This window comes from Nicotiana tabacum, chromosome 8 (genome assembly GCF_000715075.1).
Source record: "Nicotiana tabacum cultivar K326 chromosome 8, ASM71507v2, whole genome shotgun sequence".
In the NCBI taxonomy this organism is placed as follows: Eukaryota; Viridiplantae; Streptophyta; class Magnoliopsida; order Solanales; family Solanaceae; genus Nicotiana; species Nicotiana tabacum.
This window is the reverse complement of record NC_134087.1, coordinates 101,937,366-101,964,588: the sequence shown is the minus strand read 5'-3', so window position 1 is coordinate 101,964,588 and position 27,223 is coordinate 101,937,366. Positions and strand designations below refer to the sequence as shown.

Here is a 27,223-nt window from a genome sequence, read left to right as displayed (position 1 = left end):
GCATCTACGGCTTCTGGTGGGCTCAGCTAGTGGCACTGGTGGTCGTCCACCTCATCCGGTAGCTCGCGTCCTCACCATTTGTGAGAGAATGGAATATCAGAAGTTTAGTACTTGGACCAACAAGTTCGCACGACAAGAATTTCAAGAATATGAAGTTTTTCCTAAGGGTTCTGTAGCTTCTCGAGGATAAATACAGACGTCTCCTTACCAATCCGCGAGACTCTACTAAACCTGCTCATGACTCGTACGACCTATGTAACCTAGGCTCTGATACAAACTTGTCACGACCCTGACCCCGAAACCGATCGTGATGGCGCTTCTCATGAAGACAAGGCCAGCCACACCAAAAGAGAACACCTCATTTTAATAATTAAATACCATAAATAGTTCTAAAATATGATATAATAACCATAATTTGCAGAAATAATAATGACAACAGTAGAAACCATCCCGACACAGCCTAAACTGGGGTGTCACAAGTCATTAACAACTAATAAATTCGGATACCAGTCTACTAGATACGAATTCTGATACAGAAGTTCAAGAACATAAAAATAGTAAGATAAGGGAGGCACGGGGGCTGCAGATGCCAACAGCTACCTCGTAGTCTCCGAAAAATACTGCTTGGACAGGGAGGATCAGCACTTAGGAGCGAACTCCGCGATGCCTGAATCTGCACACACGTTGCAGGTAGTAATGTGAGTAATCCGACTCAGTGAGTAATAATCATAAATAATAGCTGAAAGAAAGAAAACACGTAAAGGCACAAAGCAATTCTATATCAAGCAGTAAGATCATTTAAAGAAAAAAAACAATGAAGAAGTCAAATGAAATTCCTTTAAACCAAGTAAAACAGGTAATTTAGCAGGTAAATAACAAGTAGAAATCCACCCCTCGGGCACAGTAACAATTACTCAGAACAGTATCAGCCCCTCGGGCTCACTTTCAGTACAATATCAGCCTCTCAGGCTCACTCTCAAATCTTGATGGGTACCGGCGCTCACTGTAGGGGTGCAGACTCCGGAGGGGCCCCTTACGGCCCAAGCGCTATATCAAGCCACCTCGTGACATCATCTCTCGGCACTCGACCTCACATCACTCGACACTCGGCCTCACATCACTCAAACCACCTCGTGGCATATAAAGTATCCCAGGCCCTTGGCCTCATATCACTCAACATATCCTCACATATGGCCCCCGGCCTCATTCAGTCCAAAAATCATCACAAGCCCCTCGGGCATTCATAAAACAATAGTTTTTAGCCCAAAATATCATTTAGAAATATCATTTAAGTTTCAAATCTTAGTAAAAGTGGCTGAGTTTGTAAAATAATAGATATCAACAGGACTGAGTTCAAATAATAAGTCAAAACAGTGAGGAAACAGTGATAAAAATCCCCGAAGGATTCAAATAGTTGGCACGAAGCCCAAATATGGCAATCAGCCCAAATCATGATGATAACAAATAAGTTTCAGTCAAATATGCGGTAAAATCATCAATCAGGACGGACCAAGTCACAATCTCCAGTAGTAAAAGACCCCACGCTCTTCATCCAGTGCGTGTCTCACCTCAATATAGCACTATGATGTGCAATCCGGGGTTTCAAACCCTCAGGACATCATTTACCATCATTACTCACCTCAAACCGACTACAATTCTAGCTCGCGATGCATTTGCCCCTCAAATCGGCCTCCACACACGTCAAATCTATCCAAAATCAGAATGAATACATCACAATATGCTAAGGGAATAAAACCCAAGTGAAAACAATCGAAAAATATCGAAAATCCCGAAATTAGCAAAACTCGACCCTGGGCCCACTTCTCGAAACTCAGAAATTTTCACATCATTAGATTCCTTATCACCCCACGAGTTCATACATACCAAAAGTTCTCAATTCTGATCTCAAATGGTCCTTCAAATCCCAATTCAAAAGTTCAAAATCCCAAGCCCTAGTTCTTCCATTTTTAGCTTAAGTTCCAAGAATTTCTAGGTTAATTTCACAATAGATTCGAGTTTTAGGTTCGAAAATCTTACCTCCAATCAATTCTCCTTGAATCCCTATTTAATCACCTTCAAAAAGCTCTCAAAATACTTAGCTATAGAGGAAAAATGGCTTAAAATCGCGGATAAAATGACTTACAAACTTTCTTCCCAAGGGTTTTCAGATCTGCGATCCCACCACCGCTCCTGCGGTACTGCTTCTGTGGTAATTCCTCCGCATCTGTGGAAATCACTTAGGGGGCCAGGTTCCGCATCTGCGGTCCACGAGCCGCATCTGCGTCTCCGCAGGTGCGATCCATATGCTGCATCTTTGGACCCTGGCTATTCTTTCCAAACCGCTTTTGTGGCTTTTCTTCTGCATGTGCGGCACCGCACTTGCGGTCCCCAATCCACAGGTGCGGAAATACCTAAAGCAGCAACTTCTGAGATCTCTTAAGTTCAAAATCTTCCCGTTAACCATCCGAACTCACCCCGAGGCCCCCGGCACCTCAACCAAAAGCACCAACATGATCCAATACCTTATTCAAACTTGTTCCAATCATCAAAGCACTTCAAACAACATCAAATTACCCCAAGCACATCGGATTCAAGCCTAATTTTTGAGAAATCTTCTGAAATACGTTTTCAATCAAAAACCCAACCAAACCATGTCCGAATGACCTGAAATTTTGCACACACATCCCAAATGACACCACGAAGCTAATGCAGCTCTCGAAATTCCATTATGACACTCGGATCAAAATCTCACTTATCAACCAGAAATCACCAAAATACTAACTTCGCCAATTCAAGCCTAATTCTACACCGGACCTCCAAAACCAATTCTGATCACATTCCTAAGTCATAAATCACCTCCCGAAGCTAAACGAACCATCGGAACTCACATCCGAGCCTTCTAACTCAGAAGTCAACATCCAATTGACTTTTCCAACTTAAACCTTCTTAAAAGAGGCTAAGTGTCTCATTTCTTACCAAATCCACACCGAACGCAAACTACTCAACTCGATCACATAAAACACGGATAAAGAAGCATAATGAAGCAGAAATGGGGGAAAACGGAGTGGTAACTCATAAGACGACTGGCCGGGTCGTCACAAGGAAGGTCCCCCACACAAGATCAAATAAGTCACTTACCTTAAACCGGCTCAATAATCAATCTGAAACCACGCTCTTGCCACGAGTAATCGAATCCAAATGGCCTAAATCTATTCAATTCAATTACATAATATAAATAACACTTCAAGTAACTGATTCTACAAAGAAATTTTAAGCTAATACGCGAAATTAGGTAAAATGACCAAAATGCCCCTCGACCCACGTCTTGGAATCGGGTAAAATTTATATTTTCAGAATCCTCATACTCTCATGAGTTCATGCATACCAAAATTATCCAAATCTAAGGTCAAATTCCCAATCAAAAGTCGAATTTTAGGTCTAAGAACTTTCTTCCAACTTTCCCCCCAATTTTCATCTCCTATCCAAACTTAAATGATGAAACTAACAATAGATTGATGGAATGTAACTAGAAAAGGTTAAATAATTGTTACCCACTAATCTCCTTTTCAATTTCTTCTCAAAATCGCCCTCTCCGGAGCTTCAAATTGAATTTTCAACTTTTGAAACTAAACCCTCGAAATTTCATATTTCTGCCCAGCTGTTACCGCATTTGCGGTCCTGGGACTGCTTCTGTGGTCCTGCTTTTGCGGAACACTGGTTGCATCTGCGACTTCTCACTTAAAACCCATCTTCCGCATCTGCGACTCCCCATCCGCAGATGCGGTACCGCTCTTGCGCAAATCCTATCTCTTTCTGCGGTCCCTGCTGAACTTCCCCGTTTCCGCTTCTGCGATTGATGTGCCACTTCTGTGGCTCCGCACCTGCGGTCTCACATTCGCAGGTGCGGTTATGACAGAAAAAACAGCTGAAGTTGCAACTCAAATTTCCAAAAATCTTTTTGTCAACCATCCGAAATCATCCTGAGGCCCCCGGAGCCTCAACCAAACCTACCAACATATCTCATAACTTCATTCAAACTTGTTCCAACTTTTGGAACACTCAAAATCATCCTCTCTCAAGCTCCAAATTGAATTTCCAACTTTAGAAACTAAAGCCTCAAAATTTCATATTTCTGCCCAGCTGTTACCGCATCTGCGGTGCTGGGACCGCTTTTGCGGTCCCGTTTTTGCGGAACATTGGTCGCATCTGCGACTTCTCACTTAAAACCCATCTTCCACATCTGTGACTCCCCATCCGCAGATGCGATAACGCTCCTGCGGAAATCCTACCGCTTCTTCGGTCCCTGCTGAACTTCCTTGTTTCCGCTTTTGTGATTGATCCGCCGTTTCTGCTACTTTGCACATGTGGTCTCACACTCGCAGGTGCAGTTATGACAGAAAAACAGCTGAAGCTGCAACTCAAATTTCCAAAAATCTTTCCGTCAACCATCTGAAATCATCCCGAGGTCCCCGGAGCCTAAACCAGACCTACCAACATATCTCATTACTTCATTCAAACATGTTCCATCCTTCGGAACGCTCAAAACAACATCAAAACACCTATTTTCCATCGGATTCAAGCCTAAGACTTCCAAAAACTTTAAAAATATGCTTTCGATTAAAAAGTCTATCAAACCTCATCCTAATGACCTGAAATTTTGCACACACATCACATTCAACACTACGGAGCTACTCCAATTTCCGGAATTCCATTCTGACCCTCAGATCAAAATCTCACTATCAAACCGGAAACTTCAAAATTCGACCTTTCGGTATTTCAAGCCTAAATTAGTTATGGACCTCCAAAACACAATCCGAACACTCCCCTAAGCCCGAAATTATACAACAGAGCTAACGGAATCATCAGACTTTCATTCCGAGATCGTTTTCACACTATTCTGACTACGATCAACTTTACAACACTTAAGCTCCCATTTAGGGACTAAGTGTCCCAAAACTCTCCGAAACTTAAAACCGAGCATCCCGGCAAATCAAAATAGTAGAAATAAACTCGGGGAAAGCAGTTAATAGGGGATCGGGGCATAAATTCTTTAAGACGACTGGTCGGGTCGTCACAAATCTATTTAATTCAAACTAGTTAAGTTTGATTCTATGTTTTCTTTGCATAAGCATTCTGGATTTTGATAGTTGTTTGATTACAAGTTAAATTCACTATTAGTTTAGGATTAGTTGGTTAAAATCTAACAATTAGGTTTAAACCTTAGAATGGAAACTTAGACTTTAGTTTAATTTCAGAAATAGAATGTAAATATCCTAGGGTTACAAATTGAAGCAAGTTTAAGAAACTGTAATCATCTAGTTGATTCTAGAAAGTCCTAAATAGATTTCTATAATCACCATAGGATCAAGTTTGTTTAGAATTGAAATATCTGGCAACTAAAAGGGTAAAAATGGGGTTTCACATAAGGTAAAAAATCAGAATGTTCTAGATTTTAGACAGGTGCCCCACTCTTAGTAAAAATGTGCTGAAATTGGGTGGGAAAAAGGATATACAGCTGTCAAAGATGTTGTACTATTCTAACATTTCAGATTTTAGGTTAGAATATTCTCGTTTGATGCCATCTTTGTATACTCTATAAAAAGAAAAGAAGACCTACACTCACACAGACATTCATCAGCATTTTATGCATTTTAATTGGTTCTGACAACAAAAACTCCTTAAAAACTTTATTCCGGCTAGAACATTAGTTGCCTAACTAGAATTTCTGGGCTGCTCTTCTACTGAAGACTCTGGTTTTAAGAGTTCTGGTTGTTGGTTCTTGGTTGTTTTCCTTCTAGTTTGATTCTGGGTGTTGATGTTTGGGTTTTGTTGCTGCTCTATTTCTTTTAAATTTCAGCTAGCATTTTCATCTGTTAGTTGTTGGTTTTTGTTGCTGTTTGTTCAAGGTACTGAATTTAGCCTTTCTTCATGTAATGTTTGTAAAAAATGATATAAAATTAAAGCTGCAAAATTACATGTGATGAATGGGTGTCTTCTCATGTTAGTTTCTGATTTCATTGATATAAATCCCATCAATTTGTCATTATGTGAGTTTAAAGCTTGAAGTAATTTGGTATGAATAGCCTAGTTAATACATAAGGTAAAAAATCAGAATGTTCTAGATTTTAGATAGCTGCCCCACTCTTAGTAAAAATGTATTGAAATTGGGTGGGAAAAGGATATATAGCTGTCATGTCTTCCCTTCTTCTTATGTTAAGTGAATAACATGTTGTTTACTTGATGTCATTGAAGTTTTGTTTGCTAACCATGAGCTATAACCTGTAGATTTGGCCACTAGTTGGCCAAATCAGCAGGTTCAAAAGCTAAGAGTTGAAATTCTACTGTTGGTAGCATGATGAATCTGGTGTTGGACCAAGCTTTGATGGATAAATCACGTCCAAAAAAGGCAGGTGTTCATTAGTGTCACCTCCTTTATCTACCACCGGAAGGGGTATAAGGGGAGTTTTTTCCAATTTAAGTGACAATCGACACAGAATTATTTTATTTAGAAATTACAGTCGCAACTTGGGATAATTTATGATTTTCCAAATCACCAGTTTAAAATACCGAATCGAGGAAGTTTGACTCTTATATATGGTATGCGAACACAAATATCTGGGTAAGGAATTTTGTTAACCAGGAAGAAGGTGTTAGGCATTCTCGGATTTCGTAATTTTAGCATGGTCGCTCAACTGTTAATATTGGCCTATTTATCTTATTTTTAAAACATTCTTGAAACCTATGTGCATTTTTATTCCTTTTAAACCGCTTTTAGTAATCCAATTTTTATGCAATTAATTATTTGATTACGCATTGCGAATCATATTACGGGAACTGTATCCACGATCTACAACGTGTTTAATTTATTAACAAGATTAAATGATGGTCGGGTCACATAAATGTACCCCGGATATTAGAATTGTGTATCACAGCTACATCACAGGAAGCGTACATGTAGCTATGCTACTTTATTTAATTAACACGCCTAAAGAAAACTACGAGAGTTCAAGGCATTTTCTACATTAGTTAAGATATTGATGTGAAGGCCATAGGCTATGTGATCGGATGGCACACCTCAACTTATTAAAAGAAAGCATTCAAAGAAGTGAACTACGGATATTCATATCTAAAACTAATTTGCAAATTCGATAACATAACTACGTGCCTAAAGAGAACTACAGAATTCAAGTATTCTGAAAATAATAACGAAGTTCTTTTTTTTTAATAAGAGGCGATAGGTTAAACCCAAGATATTTAAAATTATTGCAAGCCTTTAAACCACTGAACTATTGGGCCAAATGAAAATGTGTCATATTGCTTAACAACCATATTTGGAAGTTGTTGGGCTCGAAGTTAAGACCATACACAAAGGAGACAAGGAGAGGAATTCCCAGGTATGGTCTAGACCAGACTATCCTCATTCAACTTGGATTTGGGCCCAAATGATTCTCCACTGGCCCAGAATGGAAACATACTTCAGTGATCTACATAGCCTATTTCAACAAACAACTACATGCATCCTTAGGCCCAATGGCAATCAAAAAATCCCTTTTAATTAGCCAGTTAATAAAAAGCCTAGTTCACGATAAAAATCGAGAAATGACAATGAATCAACAAAGATGTTTTAATCATATTGAAACATGGCAAAACAAAAGACAACATAAGACTAATCCCACATCGTCTCCAGCATTGCTCGAATACTAACCACATAATAAGAAGCTAAGCTTGAATCATTAACCACTTTGAGCATTGATAATTTATACCCTTACAGCTGAAGAACAAACAAACCAATCGCGATCCCATGATAAACAATACATCAAAGTAGATAGGTTTTTGAATCAAATCAGAAATGAAACTCACATTCCTAAATAGTTTCCAGTAACACCATGGCACAGTCCATACTTGGAGAAAGAGAAAAAAATAAAAGCAATCAAGCTATACTTCAAAAGATTTCACAGCATGAATTCGTACACGAGTCAGATATCTATGTTATAAGTTTAAAGCTAACTTATAACATGCTGAAAGGAAAACATGGAAGGAAAGAAAACAAAAAAAGAAAGACTTGAATCCATTGAATCAATCCACAAGCTCCAAAACAATTTGAGAGTGACAATAGCAAATGGGCCCAAAACTTCATGTACACGACTCAAATGACCATAGGAGTTTAGCCATACATAGCTGTTACAACAAAAATAATCAATAGCCTTGAAAGTCAGCCTAAAGCAACACCAAGACAACAAACAGCAACAGAGATCAACAGTGAAAGACCACAATCCAAAAAGCCTCGAAATCCAACAATTTCAGCTTAGAATCTTAGGAAATTGCCAGAAAATGTCACTCCAAACTTCTTTTTTTTTGTTTTCTTTTTGAGAAAAAGAAAAATTTCGCTCAAAATTCTAGTCTAGAAGTTTTCTGTCGTTTGCTCTTCTTCTCCTCCTCTTTCAGAATTCAAGGAAATGAAGCTTTAAAGAGGGGTGTTAGGGCAACAGAGATTGGTTTTTTCTTTCTTTTGAGTCCTCCCCCTTCATTTACTTTACCCCCCTAAGTCCCTTAAAGAAGCAAATCTGAACCCCCATTTCCTTGGCATGCAAGCCTTCCCTATTTCTAGAAACTTCCTCCCTAACTGAAAAGATTCCTCATAACAAATCCCCAAAGTACCCCTGCCATCCTAGTATTTGTTTCCCCAAAACGAGACAACCATGGGTCAAATTTACCCAAGACTCATCCCATATGAATTGGCCTATTTTACCCGGGTCAGAGATGACCCGAAACCAATGTAGAAGCTCAATCAGCAAAACGAGCATTAAACTCAATTGCAACCTAGGCTAAAACTGGACACTTAATCAAAAGAAAAGGAAGAAGAAGAAAAGAAGAAGGACCAAAGATGAAGAAGGAAGAATCTGAGCCATAAATGAACCAACCAAGCAAAAATACTTTAATAATTTGAATATTAATTCAACACTATTGACTAAACCAAATAAATCTGACCAAAATGGAAAAATCAAACAGAACAGAGAAAAAGAAAACAATATTAATCATATCATGCAATTATCCAAAACAAATTATTTTAAAAATTTAGGTCGGTCAACAAACAAATGGACCAACTGTGATGGGAAGAATAGAAATAGGCACGCAAGAAGGGGAAAAGATATGTACTATTTTTGGCCTGAAACATTTGAGCGAGTTGACGAACGGCATCATTTGACAAAGTTTTGCCGATCTTTTGGTTTTGCATGCAATCCGATGGGCTTTGAAATGAACTGAAATAGATGTTAATCGATTATTCTTAGGGAGAACAATCGATTGGCATGAATTCCGACACATTATCAACCTTGAAATCCATTTTCACTTTGAAAGAAGGATGAATTGGGGTTCTTCAATTTCTGGATCAGATTAAAAAGTTGGTCAAGTGGATGGGGATTTTGGGGAAAACTGCGACGCATTAAGGACTAGGACTAGGTGGTGGTTGTGTGGTATGAAATTGGGGTTGATGAGGGTTACACTGTCGGCGGTGGGGTTTGGGATTTTGAGGGCGGTGGGGTTTGGCTAAGGTTTGGGTGAAGTTGAACTGAAGGAATTCAAAATGGGGGGGGGGGAGGATCTAGTTTAGGACAGTTAGGTATTGGCATGGGGACCAGTTCCGTGCTGTTGTACCATAATGATCCAACGGTCGTGATGAAAGGTCAACAAAACGGGGTCGTTTGGTTTAGACGGGGCTGGGCTGAACCGGGTAAAAGGGCGTTGCGCTAAATTTTGGGGCGGGTTTAGGCAGAAATGTTTGGCCTTTAGCCCATTTTGGCCCGATAAAATCAAATCCCTTTTGAATTAAACCTTTATTTCCTTTTCTTTTTTTTTCTTTTTTTTTCAATTAAAAACTTAAATTAAAATCCTAAATTAATCTAGATTGTAAAACTAACAAATTTCCTAAAAATTATAAAAATCCCTTGATCCTAAATTAAAAAGAAAAATCGACAATCTAGCAATTAAAAGGTAAAAATGTAAAATGGGCCATTTTTTATGATTTTCCTTTTTTAATGAAACAAATAATTAACTAATTAATCCTAAAAAATGTAAGAATGAAATCTAAATGTAATGCATGGTATTTTTTGTATTTCATTATTTAAATAAAATTAAACATGCACAAAGAATGCAAACAATTAACACAAATTCCTACAAAAATCTATAAAATTTCAAATAATTGGGAAAACTTTATTTTCTTTAATTTGTAGGAGTATTTCATATAGGGAAAAAAATCATGTGCTCACAATTTCCCCTCTTTGCTCGGAAACACGAAGAATTTTTTGGCATAGATAAAGTGAGCGGATACGAGCGATTTTTGCCCGTTTAGAATACTCCATGGGAAGCATTTTTTAAAGATCTGATCGAACCTTGCTTCCGAGGTTTCCTACATATCCTTGGCTATAAAGGAATTAGGTCAGTGTAGTTGGGGAAGTTTCGGTAGCTGGGACTACCGGGAAGCTGTGATTTCATTGTTGTTGTTGTCGCTACTGCTTGCTGAACTCCTTATTACACAAAGACAAAATAAAAAGAAGCTACACTATGATCTATGAATTACAAGAATCCTATCTACCATCTTCAAACTTGGTCTTGCTGCTTTTACAGTTCTGTTGTGCATCTTGAACTGTTGACCTGCACTCTGGAGGCACATTTCTGTTGTTGCTAACGCGAATTGAATTCTGAAATGAGTTCCCTTGTTTTCCAGGTGGGTGCCTGATTGCCAAAACTTGAACTGTATTCCCTTGTTTTCCAGGTGGGCGCCTGATTTCAAAAACTTCAAACTGTATTCCCTTGTTCTCCAGGTGGGCGACTGATTACCAAAACTTGAACTGTATTCCCTTGTTGTCCAGGTGGACGCCTGATTGCCGAAACTTGAATTGTATTCCCTTATTCTCTAGGTGGGCGTCTGATTGCCAAAAATTGAATTGTATTCCTTTGTTCTCCACGTGGGCACCTGATTGCCAAAAACCCGAACTGTATTCCCTTGTTCTCCACGTAGGCGCTTGATTGCCAAAACATGAACTGTATTCCCTTGTTCTCCAGGTGGACGCCTGATTGCCAAAACTTGAACTGTATTCCCTTGTTCTCCAGGCGAGCGCCTGATTACCAAAACCTGAACTGTATTCCCTTGTTCTCCTGGTGGGCACCTGATTACCAAAACTCAAACTGTATTCCCTTGCTCTCCAGGTGGGCGCCTGATTGCCAAAACTCGAACTGTATTCCCTTGTTCTCCAAGTGGGCGCCTGATTACCAAAACTTTAACTGTATTCCCTTGTTCTCCAGGTGTGCGCCTGATTTCCAAAACTTGAACTGTATTCCCTTATTCTCCAAGTGGGCACCTAATTGCCAAAACTTGAACTGTATTCCCTTGTTCTCCAGGTGGGCGCATGATTGCCAAAACTCGAACTGCCAAAACTTGAATTGCATTCCCTTATTCTCCAGGTGGGTGCATGATTGCCAAAACTCAAACTGTATTCCCTTGTTCTTTAGGTGGGCGCCTGATTGCCAAAACTTGAACTGTATTCCCTTGTTCTCCAGGTGGGTGCCTGATTGCCAAAACTTGAACTGTATTCCCTTGTTCTCCAGGTGGGCGTCTGATTGCTGACAACCTGAATTGTATTCTCTTGTTCTCCCGGTGGGCGCCTGATTACAACAAAACAGACAAACAAAGAAACTTTTTCTTCCCCAATTTGGTATCTGGGCACATTTGTGAATGTTAATCGAATCATGTTACCCAAAATCTCTAAGAATTTAAACTAAATCTCATTATCCAGGAGGGTCCACATCATCAATTTCGGCTTCAGCAACAATCCGAAGAGATGGAATTTCTACTTCTGCGGGTATCACTACTTCAGTACCATATACCAACAAATAAGGAGTTGCACCTACTGAAGTGCGAACAGTAGTGCGATAACCCAGCAAAGCAAAGGGCAACTTTTCATACCATTGCTTGGAACCTTGCACCATTTTCCAAACTATCTTCTTTATGTTCTTGTTGGCTGCCTCGACCGCTCTATTCGCCTTGGGGCGATACGGGGTGGAATTCCAATGCGTAATCTTAAACTGTTGACATATTTCTTTCATTAAATGACTGTTAAGATTAGCACCATTATCTGTGATGATCACCTTTGGGATTCCGAACCGACAAATGATATTTGAATGAACAAAATCGACCACTGCCTTCTTGGTCACTGATTTGAAAGTCTTAGCTTCAACCCACTTAGTGAAATAATCGATGGCCACCAGAATGAACCTATGACCATTTGATGTCGCGGGCTCAATTGGTCCAATGACATCCATGCCCCAAACAACAAAGAGCCATGGTGTGGACATTGTATGCAACTCAGATGGCGGAGAATGAATCAAGTCTCTGTGTACCTGGCATTGATGACATTTATGCACAAAGCTAATGCAATCTCGCTCCATGGTGAGCCAATAATACCCTACTCGAAGAATTTTCTTTGCCAGAACATACCCACTCATATGTGGCCCGCAAACCTTGGAATGCACTTCTGTCATGATAGTCGTGGCTTGTTTAGCATCTATGCACCTCAATAGCCCAAGATCTGGAGTTCTTTTGTACAAAATTCCCCCGCTCAAGAAAAATCCATTAGCCTGTACTGGATATACCCCCATCTTGATGTATTCCTTTATATCATGGAACCATGGTTCACCATCAAGTTCTTCCTCAACCACATTACAATTGGCATACTGATCACGAACTTGAATATGTAGAGGGTCAACATAAGTTTTGTCCGGATGGTGCAACATTGACGCCAAGGTAGCCAATGCATCGGCAACCTCATTATGGATCCTTGGGATATGCCTAAATTCTATTGATCGAAAATGTGACAAAGATCATGCAAACATTGTCGATACAGTATGAGCTTCAAATCCCGAGTCTCCCATTCTTCTTGAATTTGGTGCACCAAAAGATCTGAGTCTCCCAAGACCAAGACTTCCTGAACTCCCATATCTACAGTTAAACTCAATCCCAAAATGCATGCCTTGTACTCATCCATGTTGTTGGTACGATAGAAATGAAGCTGGGCCATAACAGGGTAGTGATGCCCTGTTTCAAAAATAAACACGACCCCTATTCCGACACCTTTCATGTTAGCGGCTCCATCGAAGAAAAGCTTCCAACCTGGTTTTTCAACCTGATCTACCTCGTCAATATGCATCTCCTCTTCATCGGGAAAATATGTTCTCAATGGTTCATACTCTTCATCCACTGGATTCTCAGCAAAATGATCGGCCAATGCTTGGGCTTTCATCGCGGTCCGAGTCACATAGATAATGTCAAATTCTGTGAGCAAAATCTGCCACTTTTCAAGTCTTCCTGTGGGCATAGTTTTCTGAAAGATATACTTTAGTGGATCCAAGCGAGAAATGAGGTAAGTAGTATAGGATGACAGGTAGTGCTTCAACTTTTGTTCCACCCAAGTCAGGGCGCAACATGTCCTTTCAAGGGGAGTATACTTAACCATATAAGATGTGAACTTCTTTCTAAGATAATAGATGGCTTGCTCATTTCTGCCGGTGATGTCATGTTGACCCAGTACGCAACCGAACAAATTGTCCAGGACTGTCAAATAAAGAATTAAATGCCTCTCGGATTCCGGTGGGACCAACACGGGTGGGTTTGACAAGTACCCCTTGATCTTATCAAATGCCTCTTGGCACTCATAAGTCCATTTGACAGCATCATCCTTCTTCAGCAACTTAAAGATGGGCTCCCAAGTTGTTGTGAGTTGAGAAATAAACCTGCTGATGTAGTTCAAACGCCCGAGTAGACTCATCACCTCAGTCTTGTTCCTTGGAGGTAGAAATTCTTAGATAGCTTTGATTTTTGACGGGTCCAATTCAATGCCTCGGTGACTAACTATGAATCCCAACAGTTTTCCAAATGGAACACCAAATGCACACTTGGCAGAGTTAAGCTTAAGATTGTACCTGCGGAGCCTTTGGAAAAAGTTCCTCAAATCTCCGACATGGTCGACCTGTTGCTTTGACTTTATGATCACATCATCCACATAAACCTCAATCTCCTTATTTATAATGTCATGGAACACAGTAGTCATTGCCCTCATGTAAGTTGTCCCAGCATTTTTCAAACCAAATGGCATTACCCAGTAGCAATAAGTCCCCCATGGTGTGATCAATGTTGTCTTTTCTGTATCCTCCTCATCCATCAAGATCTGGTGGTATCCCTCATAGCAATCCACAAAAGAACCAATCTCATGCTTGGCATAGTTGTCAATCAAAATGTGAATATTTGGCTATGGAAAATTATCCTTTGGACTTGCTTTGTGAGATCGCGATAATCAACGCACACCCTGGTCTTGCCGTTCTTCTTTGGCACTGGCACAACATTAGCTAACCAAGTGGGGTATCGCGTGACTAGAATGACCTTTGTGCCCAGCTGCTTTGTGATTTCCTCTTGATCTTCACACTCATGTCAGTTTTAAACTTTCTCAACTTCTGCTTAACGGGAGGGAACGCGGGGTTAGTGGGCAATTTATAAACCACCAAGTCAGTACTTAGACCTGACATGTCGTCATATGACCATGCAAAAATATCTTTATATTCAAATAGTGCTTTGATTATTTCTTCCCTGATTTGTGGTTCTAAGTGGACACTTATCTTGGTTTCCCTGATATTATCCGGATCCCCTAAATTGATTGTCTTAGTTTCATTCAAATTAGGCTTGGGTTTCTCTTCAAAGTGACTTAGCTCTTTACTAATTTCTTCAAATGCTTCATCTTCATCATATTCTATTTCATCATCACACTCTATTTCTTAGATTATTATTTTAGAGTTAGATTGGCTTTTAAGACTTGTCGGAAGATTCCTCATACATGTCATGTCATTGAAACCAGCATAAAAAGAACTGTACAAAGAAAGAAAAGAAAATGACACTATCAGGAGAAATGGAAAAGGGAAATTGCATTTCATTAAAAATAAAGGATAGAAGGGTTTGTACATCAAAATAGACGGAAAATAAAATCTGAATTACAACCCTGGAATAATTTAGATAAACTGAAAGGAAAACAAAGCAAACTACCAAAACTCCTTCCGGGTAGGGAGAAGAGTGGCATCCCAATTTTTAATCTTCAATTTTGGCCCAACAAACTGCACATCCGCTTTGCTGGAACCTTCCCCGATTTTTTCCGTGTTCACTTCATCAAACAGACTCTGGAACCTTTTAACCAATTCCTCATCAAAATCAACCACAAGCCTTGGAACTGTTGTCACTGGATGCTTCACAACCCATGCCTTGATGAAAGACCTGGAGAGACGTGGGACTGGATTAGGGAGCGACCATGCCTTCTTTTTCAACTTTCGACCATTCTTCACATCATCCCTTGTAGGCTTGAACCCCAGACCAAATGTGCACAGATTTTCATGCAAGGACACTGGCTTCACGATACCTTGTAGAGATGCACCTAGACCTTTGCTCGGCATAAAACCATTTTTCAACATCTCGGTTGCTACCATGACGATTGCAGAAGCTAGCTTTGGACCCGGGATTTATTCCCCTTCCGGAACCTTTTCAACTGACACTGCTTCAGACACTTGATAGACCCATGATCCCTTATCCTCTTTAGCTTCAATAAACGAGATATAAGTATCATTGAAAGCACATAAATTCTCATTGCCATGTACGATGATTTCTTGTCTATCCCATTCGAACTTCACCATCTGATGTAAAGAAGATGGAACCACCTTGGCAACATGTATCCAAGGCCTACCCAACAATAAATTGTAAGAAAAACTCATATCCAGTACCTGGAATTCCATGGTGAATTCGACTGGTCCTATTGTCAACTCGAGCATGATGTCGCCAACAGGGTCTTTTCCCTCTCTGTCAAAACCTCGGACGCATATGATATTCTTGTGAATCCTCTCATCATCAACTTTTAACTTGTTTAGATAGAGAGAGGGCAAATGTTAGCACTGGAACCATTGTCAACTAACACGCTTGTGACTACTGAGTCTTTGTATTTTACTATAAGGTAGAGGGCTCGATTGTGTTCTGTACCCTTTGGAGGCAAATCATCATCAGAGAATGTAATCCGGTTAGACTCAAATATCTTATTGACAATCTTCTCTAAATGGTTCACTGTGATTTTTTCGGGGACATGAGCTTCATTTAGAATCTTCATCAGGGCCTGGCGGTGCTCATCTGAATGGATTAACAATGATAACAGGGAAATCTGAGCAGGTGTCTTTCTCAACTGTTCCACGATGGAGTAATCATGTGCCTTCATTTTTCTCAAAAACTCCTCCGCCTCTTCTTTAGTGACCGATTTCTTTACTAGAACTGGATTGTCTCTGAGTGTTTTAGCTTTGCATAACTCTGTCGAGGCAAAGCATCTCCTCGAACGAGTTAATCCCTGGGCCTCGTTAACTTCTTCTTTCACTTCCTTCCCCTTATAGGTTACTATCACTCGCTCATAGTTCCATGGGATAGTCTTGGTGTTAGCTACCGGCAGCTGGGTCACATGTTTGATAACGATAGGGTCCGTGTGAGCACCCTCCACAATTATGACTGTTTTACTTGCGACCCCCGGCACGATCACCTTTGGCTTTTCTTGCTTTGCTATAACATCACTTGGGGACCTCTTTTCAACTACCACAACTGTCTTATCATTTGGCATGCTCAACTTGTCTGTCGATCCTTTAGCTATCACAGAGGTTGCTTTTGTGACAACCAAGTCCTTGACCAACTCACTTTCACTAGACCAGATCATCATGATAAATTGTGAAGGCTTCTTGGGCATCCCATCTTTGTGCACTATCTCAATCATGTGCATTTCAGCATAGGCCGGCAATGGGTTCTGGTTGATGTTGGGTGCTTCTGGGCTTTGGACCACAATCTGGTTCGTATCAATGAGCTCTTGGATGGCGTTCTTCAGATGCCAACACTTTTTGGTGTCGTGCCCCGGAGTATCAGAATAGTACGCACACCTGAGAGAATAATCCAGGTTCTTTGGAGGGGGGTTTGGTAGTTTTGATTCAATTGGCTTCAAAACATCCAACTGCCTCAACCTTTGAAATAGGATGGTATAAGATTCCCCAAGCGGGGTGAAAGTTTTCTTTCGCTACAACCTTTTATTCCTGAATTCTGGTTTGGCCCAAAAATTTGAACCAGTAGGGTTTCGGTATGCTTGTGGAGGTGGGTAAAAGTTTCGTGGAGCTGGGGCACGCCATTACGGGTGAGGAGGGGGTTGAGCATATGATTGTGCATGATGGACATGATATTGGGGTGGCCTAACTGAGTATTGAGGATCTGGTGGCGGGAAGTAGTGTTGGGATGGACTATATGGAGTCGGGGTATAGACTTGAAGCTAGGGTGGAGGTTGGGTGAAGTGGGTAGGAGAATCCCCTGGTCCGTGCCATGATCCTGAAATGACCATAGCGACATCCTCTTTCTTCTTTTTTCCAAGCACGCCTCCGATGTCATTCTGGATTGCCTGCGTAGTTGCTTTGATGGCAGAGTAGCTCATGATCTTGCTTGATTTGAGCCTTTCCTCCCATTTTTACTACTTCATTGAAAGACTTACCTATGGCCGAGATCAAATGACCAAAGTAAGTATGCTCCAAGGCCTGAAGAAAGTATTCCACCATTTTGTTCTCCTCCATTGGAGGGTTAACCCTTGCTGCCTGGTCTCTCCAAAACCATATTCCCTGAAACTTTTGCTAGGCTTCTTCTCAATATTAGTCAAAGACAAACGATCTGGAACAATCTCGATGTTGTATTGGAAATAACGAGCGAATGCTTGGGCCAAATCATCCCAGGTATACCATCTGTTGTGATCTTGACGAGTGTACCACTCCAATGCCGCGCCACTCAGACTTTCGCTAAAGTATGCCATTAACAGCTCATATTTCCCACTGGCTCCTCTCATTTTACTGCAGAATCCCCTTAAGTGAACCACGGGGTCTCTGTGGCCGTTATAAAAATCAAATTTGGGCATTTTGAACCCAACAACTAGTTTTATGTTAGGGAACAAACATAGATCTTTGTAGGCTACACTTACTTGACCTCCCAACCCTTGCATGTTTCTGAGCAATTGTTCCAGGCTTCTCACCTTCCTAAACATCTCCTCATGTTTCGGGTTTTTAGGTGGTTTCTCAGTCTCAACAAGGCAGTCAAAACGAGGAGTGTAAGAGTAATGATCTGGGGCCTTGAAAGTAGGCTCTGGGGGATAGTACTGATTATCTTGAGGGTAATGGTTCACTGGAAGATCGATGGAGTGTTGCTGGTGGAGGTGCTACAAAACCAGGGGTAGCTGGTGGAGGGGGGTATGGGGTTGTTTTGGCTGGTGGAGCTTGTATGGTTTGGGAAGTGGTGCCATGATAGTGGTGGTAAGCTGTGAAGTTTGGTGCATGTTGTGGGGATGAATCTATAGTGGGAGGTTCTAGGGACTGAGCTAGCAGTGGTATGAAAATAGGGTTGGCGGGGTATGATGGTGGGGGATTCCCTTTCATCCATGCCTGGTACATCTCTGCCATCCGGTGTTTCAACTTATGTAACTCCTCTTTCAAACCAACCTCAGACTCCTCCACCTATCTCGGTGGATCAATAATACTTACGTCCAGTTCTTGGCCAGCTATGATCAACTTGTTTTTAGACCTGGTTGTATGGATGGGTTGTGAGAATGCCAAATAAACTAACCACCTTCCTGTTCTCAATGGCAACAACAACTTGTTAGTGTTTAAGTTTTAACAGATGGGCAACCGTACATTTGGGATGCAATGCACCTAAACAGTTAAAGCTTCTATCGTGTATTTGAATGGATGCATGCTTCATCCCGACTTTTAACTAACTCTTCCCATTTTGTGCTTTCTCTTCTCTTTTTTTCTTTTTACTTCAATCCCTCTTTAATCACTATTGGCCTTTCCCATTTGTTTTTTTTTGGCAATCCGCTAGGCAAGATCCTAGGGCTAGTTTTTTATTAATAAAAGAAAAAAAATTACAACAATTAGGAAAAGTATAAATAAGGGGGACAATAGCACCGGTATTGTTATCCATATGCCTTGGCTATATAATCACTCCTCTGCGCCTCTCATTGCCTTATGATGGCAGCCCCATGTAGAGGATTCATGGTGTAGCTGCCGGCAAAGTCTCACGAGGGCATATAATCTCATAGCCGTGTGGATATTTTTCCAAAGGCATAGGACCAAGGCAACACTAACCGGGCTAAACCTTACCTTACTAATCCTATTGAGGCAAAGAAAAGGCCTCACCTACTAACAAGCATGTAAAAAATAGGAATTTGAAACTACCAAGTACTCTATGATCACCATAGAGTTTATAACACACTCTATGACGCTATTACAAGTGATGATGCTTTGAAATGATAAACTAAGACAATGTAGAAATTAGAATCTTGCCCCTCATTTACCAAACTTGTGAGTTCTTCAATTTGAACTTCCTTAAAATACTCTTTACCTGTCTTCAAATAATCTTCAAAGTTCTTCATTTGTTGTCGTATCTATTGGACTTCGTAGATTTGGAGTGGGCAACCCCTTTTTTCTTTGCAGCTCTTATTGGGAGTTGCCTGAGTGTTATTTCTTGAGTCACCTTCTTTTTTTTCATTTTTGTTAGGAGCGAAATCTCCAGTTATAGCCGCCTCTTCCGGACAAGATTCAATCAAGTCATCCTCTTTTGCTTCTTCGGAGATGGCAACGCGTAAGTTGGCCTCAAGATTTTGATTAGCTTCATCTTGTATAACCATCCACAATGGTTCATGCCTCTTTAGTGTCTTTGCACTACATGGTTCATGTCTGTTTGTCACTGAAAATTTCTGCTTCAGTCCGGTCATTTTTTAGAATGATGAGTATGCACTTTTCTGTGGTTTTGGATTGCCCAAAGCATCCAGCAACTTTTTGTCCACCAACGAAATAGCAGGTATATCAGTTACCATTACTACAACTCCAGTTATGTTTGCGTTAGACTGTTGCTGCCCAGTCGTGTTTGCATTGGAATGCTTCTGCCCAGTTATGTTTGCATTGGACTGCTGCTGCCCATGATTAGTATTAACATCAGCTGCAGTTATTGTATGTTGCTGCTTCTGCCCAGTCGTCGTAACTGTTACTGTTTTACTATCACCAGGATGATTGCTAGTTAAAATATTTGGATCCTTTCGTTGCTGCTGCACAGTCTTCGTAGGTGTTATTACCATTTGAGTTGAAGTAGCTTGAGTCGCCTGCTTAAGAGATGTTTCTGCAGCTTGTACTGCCCTTCCAGATTCTGAATTTGTAGTACCAGCAGTAGGAGTGTTTCTTGGAAATGCAGGAGCTTGAAGGTTTAATTTCTTTTGCTTCACTGGAGGATCAAACTCCTCCCCTGCACTATACTGATCCACCTCCTGCTCTCGTTCTTCAGAAGAGTAGCTAGCAAATCCATCGCTCAAGTTATCAGTTTTGTGTGGTGAAGTAGTAACTGCATCTCCCTTCAAATGCCCAGATGTTTTAATCTTTTGATCAACAGTTAATTGCAAAACTCCAGCTGATTTTGCCTCCAGCTGAGATGTCATTGCATTTGTCCATTCCAAAGCCTCAACTCTTGCATGTCCATATCCTTCTCCGTTTAAAGTAGCATCTTTTTCACCTGCTACTTTACAAAATTGTTTAGTTGTAGCATTTGACTCCACAGCCTGTGTACCTCTCGCTACAGCAAAAGAAATATCATCTGTAATCTTGGTTGTAGCTATATTGGTAGAGACTGTAGTATGTTTCTTGGCATTGGCTGCTCGATTTGCTACTGTCCAGACTGCACCCATCGAATGTTGCACAGCTTGAGCACTAGGTTCTACAACATCACCAGTAATCAATGTAACTGCTGGTTTTTCAGCTGCAGTAACTCGATCACAATTTTTATTCAATGCAACTGTACTATCCAAATTCGAAACAGAAGTAGCTTGTTTTGTCAGCCTCTTATTAACTCCAGCTTGTTTTTTCCTCTCCACACCTACACCCTCAATCTTTTTCCCATCTTCAGCTTGCCCTGAAGCATTAGTCACAACCGCAGTAGCTTCAGGTAATCCAGTAAGGTCAGTTTCAAAATCTGAACCTTTAGGAAGTCCAGCTAAAACTCTACCACCCACAGCTTTGTAAATCGTATCCAAAGCTCTACTAGCAGAGATATCACGTGGAAAATTAGCTTGTGGCTTCTTAAAAGTTGGGGCATCTACTGCATCTGCCATACGATGACTAGACAACATAGCATTGTCTGCATTCATTGCTTTTTCGCAATTCATATCAGTCTCAGTCCTACCCCTGTTCATCCTAGCAGTATCTGCACTATATGAGCCTGACGAAAGCATCAGCTGCCCAACATGTTCCTTACATGTTTGATCAAGTGGTTGAGAGACGGATGCACCAATAGTATAAATTGCTTGTTCTGCATATTGGTGTGCCTTTTGAATTGTTCTGCCTGTTCTCACATCAACCAAGGTCCCTGTAGATTTAGCACGTTCTAAAGGATTTAAAAAATCCCTGGCATCCCCTTTTAGTTTGTCAACCTTGCTCGTCTCCTCAGCCAAAGTCGAAATTTCAGCAGGCATTACAAGATCAGTAGCAATAGTCCTCTCAATCAACGTTGCCTCAAATTGCATATTATTATTCGGTCTATTCGCATCCTCACCATCTTGATCAACTACTTGTGTATCAATCACAGCATGATCACTTTTTGAACCTGTAGCATCTTCAATTTGCCCAGCTCTTTTAGCATTCAAATAGGCCCTGGCATCTCCTTTTAGCTTCTCAATATTAGCTGCCTCACCATCACATTTTCCAGCATGCACTCCCCCTTCTCCACTTTCAATTCCATCAACTTCCTTTGCCTTACCATTCATCATACGACATGTTCTTTCTTCATGTCCTTGATGTTTACAAAAGGTGCAATACTTAGGTAAATTGTCATAAGTCACCTCTTGATAATGTTCAATTGTTTTTCCAGTAGCTGTATCTACAATTTATAACCTAATTCTCTTAGGGTGTTTGTCTAGGAGGTCTAGTAACACCTTAACTCTAGCAACACTTGGTCGTGTTTGATCTTGAGTAGCTTTATCCACACGCTTCTGCAATTGACAGTAATGATTTTTTTGCAAAACAATTTGGCGGCAGCTCATGAAACGAGATCCACATAACTGCTTTTGAAGTTTCTTTTCTTGGATTGAAATCTAGTGTCCATGGAAAAGTTCTATAGAAAAATTCTTGGCCCTTAGACTTTATAAAACTAGTAGATTTCGACACCACATGGACATAGTCCTTATACAGATCAAGCCTAACTAAAACATGACGAAATTCAAGTAGGCCGATATTACATCTACCTTTAACGTCAAACTGAGCTGGAATAAGCTGTCTTAACTCCTGCAAATCAGGTTTTCCATATGAAAACTTGAGTATTACAGCTTGATGTAATCCCTCTTCAATGGTGAATGCATTTACTTCATCAACGGTGAATTCCACTGTTGGTTCTCCATGAACGATATTGACAGGACTCAACTCGATCTTGGACTGAATTGCGGCATTTTTTTTGGTTGGAATTGTGCAGCGTATGACTGCTTTTGATTAGAGTTTGGAATTGTTTCTGTGTTGTTTTGGAGTGCCTCTCCCATAGCCAAAGGCTGGGGAGAGGTCGCAGCATCCATGAAGCTCCTCAAAACCCCATTGATGCGAAGAAGCAGAAGAAACTAAAGAAAATTTCTGCGCGCTACAGTAATTTCGCGAAATAAAATTAAGATCTGCGACAATTGGCTATATATTTGAGGATGAAATCAATTGGGGATTGTTCGCAAAGAGAATGGGGTTCTTTTGAGACAAATTTTGCAAAGTTACCTTGCCGGACGCCGGAGTTAAGCTGTGAAGGGTGGTAACCTTGTTTTGCCATTATTTTTTCCCCTCAATTTCCTTTTATTTTCTCTCATATTTTTCCTTTTCATTTTATAGTTATGATCAAATCCTATGGGAATTGCCTACGTATCATGACGCCGCATGAATCAGATCATTATGTAGTTCAGGAGATAAGTGCAAAATAAAAGAAAGATACATTTTTGGGGTTTTCAAATTTTCAGAAAATAAAATCAAAACAAAACATCCTGATTACAATGACTTCTCCTACGTAACTAACCATAAAACTAACAGACTCGAAAGGTGGACTAACAGACTCCAAAAGAAAGAAAAAAATGAAAATACAGAATGGAAAGTGGACTAATGAACTCCAACAGAAACTGGAAATACAGACTCGAACAATAAAATCAGAAATACATGAGTGCCTCAACTACTGCTCCAGGGGCCCGCGGGACATCAGTCGGTCTTGCCGCGAGCCATGCGCCATATCTTCTTGGAGGCAAAATAGGTCATCCATGATTGTCGGACAAAAATCATAACGGAAGCGAAGAACATGGACCTGGTCATGTTTTCACATTCGTTGCACTTCATCACAATGTAGTCCGCGATCCTCCTAACCCTTTTCCCTAATAATACCCTTCTCTTGTAGCAACCATCCGATCTGCTAGGATCTGGCCCCCAAAACTTGTTCGGCTGTATGATTTTACTCTTGAAGCTGCCGCAGATCTTTTTCTAGCTGCAATATCAGGGCATAGCAGTGTTCTCTTTATACTTTGAAATCTCTTGCCTGCTTGGTCATTTCGTTCTCAAGGACGGTGATCTTTTTCTTCAACCCCATGGTTCCATTGTCATATATTCCTTTTAACTGTTGAACAAAGCGTTCCCGTTCCTCCACATTCTTAGCCAATTTTGTTCGAGCCTTTGCCAGTTCACCCTCGGTCTTTTTCAGATCAAAATCATATTCACCCACTTTCCACCTAAGGTTATCTATAAGCTTTTCATCTTTTGCACTTCTGACAGGGTTTTCGGCTGCTATTTTCATTTCCTGAATTTGGGCTTGGAGGCCGTTATTTTCTTTGTCTAACCTTTTCTTTTCACCCTCATCCACAGTGGCTTGCAAACCATTCTTAAATTAAAGATCCCTGGCTTGTTTTTTCAACTTGCCTATTGTGGCCCTCTCCTTGGACAACCAGGCCCACTGTTCCTGCAACGCTTCAACATATTCCTGGATGTGGGGCCTTTTGGTTGGTCTTTCAGGTTTGGCCTTTGCAGTTTTCTTCTTTCTATGCCAAGCAAGATAAGCAGGTGAGACCTCGCCTTTAGACAAGTCACGCACTCGGGTGTTTGCTGTCAAATACTGGCACTCGTTCCAAATATGACGAACTGTTTCTTCATGAAATTGGTGGTCAAAGCTGATTTCGACCGCATAAATACTAACATCTTCATCCGGGTGTACCACCTGGCGTCTTCTCAACTGTCTCATCAGCCGTTATGGAACATAAGGCTGAATGCCTCGAAGGCCCATTAGGAGGAAGTAAAGACCGGTGGCAGGCATATACACAACTTCTTCAACAGGAAGCCAACCCAGTGTCCACTCTATTTGTCTTGCCGTTATGGAGCGAAGGCGGGATACCCAATCTCCGAAGCCTTCTAGAAATTTGAACCCTGAGACCCTTATGTCGAACTCTTCAATGCAGCTCGTCCCCGTAGATCCGTAATTCATATATCGAGGGCGGTGACACAGATGCTCAATCATCCACATTTGTAGTAGCAAATTGCACCCCTCGAAAAAGTCTACCCCAGCTTTACAAGCCGTGAGAGCTCGGTATATATCAGACATTATCATATGGGCGAGGGTGCTCTTGGAGTTGGTAATCAAAATATTGACGACTCCAGCTACAGACAAATCAATATTCCCATCCTTCCAGGGAAACACCACGAGACCTAAGAAAGCTACCATAAAAGCGAAGCGCCTATGCTCATCCCATTTTGATCGGTTCCCTTTGCTACAAATCCCACTTTCCTGGTTGTCAAATCCTCCTACATGCCCGTACCTCTAGTATATGAAGTGTAGAGTGGAAAAACCAACTGCCAAATCTGCATATTGGACCCCCTGCTTATTTTTAGCAAATCCAGAAACTTGTGAGGGGTAACGACCCTTGGAGCGACCAGGTACTTATGCCTTAGACCTTCAGTACTTCCCACATAACCCGCTATCTCTTCCAAGGTGAGTGTGAGTTCAAAGTCTAAGAAATGTAGGACGTTGTGAGCTGGGTCCCAAAAAGTTACCAGTGCCCTTATTATGTCTCCTCTAGGCCTGATCTTCAGCAATCCGGTGAGCCCTCCCAAATAAAGGTTGACCACATCTCGTCCTTCTTTACCCAAATCTTCCCACCACATGAGTAGATCCAACGGAATCTTGGACATGACCTTCATTGGTAAATTTTGACTCGTGCTCATTCTACACATTTAGATTAAGGAGATTGGTTTAAAAACAAAGTGGATCTTATTTGAAAACTGACAAAAGGCATTTTTTTTTTGCAAAAAATAAAAATAAATTAGGGCTACTTTTGCGAATACGGCCTTTCATTACTTCGGAATGGAAGTTCTTAGGGTTGTGTTCGCTAAATGGCCAAAATTAACAAAGAAACCGTCGATGGCTATTTTTGCAAAGCATCCTTCCGGCGTCCCGCTGGGACATTTGGCTATTTAGACAAAAAGGCATCACCCACTTATTTACGACAAGAATGACGACACTTTATATATTTTTTTTCAAAATTTTTCAAAAAGCGGGGCTGGACCCGATGAGGGTTGCCTACATATCCCACGTCCAGTGAGAATCAAACCCGCGTAGTTCGGCCAGTTTTGACACGAAAAGGAAAAACATAAACCATTTTGGACTAACTCTTTTCTTCCTCAAGAAACCCCACTTTTTTTCCTTTTCTTTCAAGAAATCTTTTTCTTCTCTTTTTTTTCAAAAATTCGTAGAGTTTTGGGATATTTTGGGCACCATTTTTGGAAACGAGTGAAATCCTCTCTCATACCTCAAACTTGGTTTTTCTTTTGATTTCCTCACTTAATCTAGAAGCCGGTCAACATGCAATCCGAAACAAATTAAATGCATAGGTAGCACATAAAGTGCATCAGGTTGGTCTTTTTATTTTCGGGTACGCCAGTCATAGACGGACTCAACCCCTGTATTGAGTCCCCAAAGTCAAATGCACATGATGCAAACAAGTGTTCCTACTAGGGATCCGGCATGAGGCTGAGTTATTCTAGGTTTAAAACCTGGGTGTATTGTTCTAGACCTGGCTTACCCGAGCGGACAACTCGAGCCGGGGGGAGCATACCGGTAACCAAAAGATCATCTGGCTTTGCAACTTGTCCAAACCTCGTTCTAAATTAGGATATGACACTAACAGAAAGAAGTCACGCCAGCGTGCACTTCTCTGAAGATTAGAAGAGAGGGGTTTCATAGCAATTTTTATACAGTTCAGATAATATCAAAACGGTAAAAATCAGCATTTAGCACATTAGGCCCGAACATGTAAATAAAATCAGATAATAAATAAAGCCAAATATAACATTTATTCTAAGCTCGAAATCTTGAACCCAGAACCAGAGATTTTGGGTTCTTGTCCCCAGCAGAGTCGCCAGAGCTGTCACACATCCTTATTCTACCACTGGAAGGGGTATAAGGGGAGTTTTTTCCAATTTAAGTGACAATCGAAATGGGATTATTATATTTAGAAATCAGAGTCGCCACTTGGAATAATTTATGGTGTCCCAAGTCACCGATTTAAAATCCCGAATCGAGGAAGTTTGACTCTTATATATGGTCTGCGAACACAGAAATTCGGGTAAGGAATTCTGTTAACACGGGAGAAGGTGTTAGGCATTCCCGGATTCCGTGGTTTTAGCACTGTCGCTCAACTGTTAATATTGGCCTATTTATCTGATTTTTAAAACATTCTTGAAACCTATGTGCATTTTTATTCCTTTTAAATCGCTTTTAGTAATCCAATTGTTATACATTAATTATTTGATTATGCGTTGCAAATCATATCACGGGAACCGTACCCACGATCCACAATGTGTTTAATTTATTAACAAGAATAAAAGGTGTCTGGGTCACATAAATGTACCCCCGTATTTTAGAATTGTGTATCACAGCTATGACACGAGAACCGTACCCGTAGCTATGCTACTTTATTTAATTAACGTGCCTAAAGCAAACAACGAGAGTTGAAGCCATTTTCTACATTAGTTAAGATATTGATGTGAGGGCCATAGGCTATGTGATCGGATGGCACACCTTAACTTATTAAAGAAAAGCATT

The 27,223-nt window shown here is 40.7% G+C and overlaps 1 protein-coding gene and 1 long non-coding RNA gene across 2 annotated transcripts in view; one reads left to right on the top strand and one right to left on the bottom strand.

The window, feature by feature from the left end:
• Positions 1-6,765, top strand: part of LOC107797536 (uncharacterized) — a 30,357-nt gene extending 23,592 nt beyond the window's left edge. The window contains exon 2 of the long non-coding RNA XR_001650709.2: positions 6,299-6,765. This is a non-coding gene — a long non-coding RNA (uncharacterized LOC107797536). The remainder of the gene's footprint in view (positions 1-6,298) is intronic.
• Positions 6,766-15,552: 8,787 nt separating this feature from the next.
• Positions 15,553-19,853, bottom strand: LOC142163231 (uncharacterized). Its single transcript, XM_075220496.1, has 3 exons — positions 19,590-19,853; positions 16,000-17,063; positions 15,553-15,769 (listed from the first exon to the last, which is right to left on the bottom strand). The coding sequence occupies exons 1-3, from the start codon at positions 19,851-19,853 to the stop codon at positions 15,553-15,555; spliced, it is 1,545 nt and encodes a 514-aa protein (XP_075076597.1).
• Positions 19,854-27,223: the final 7,370 nt, after the last annotated feature.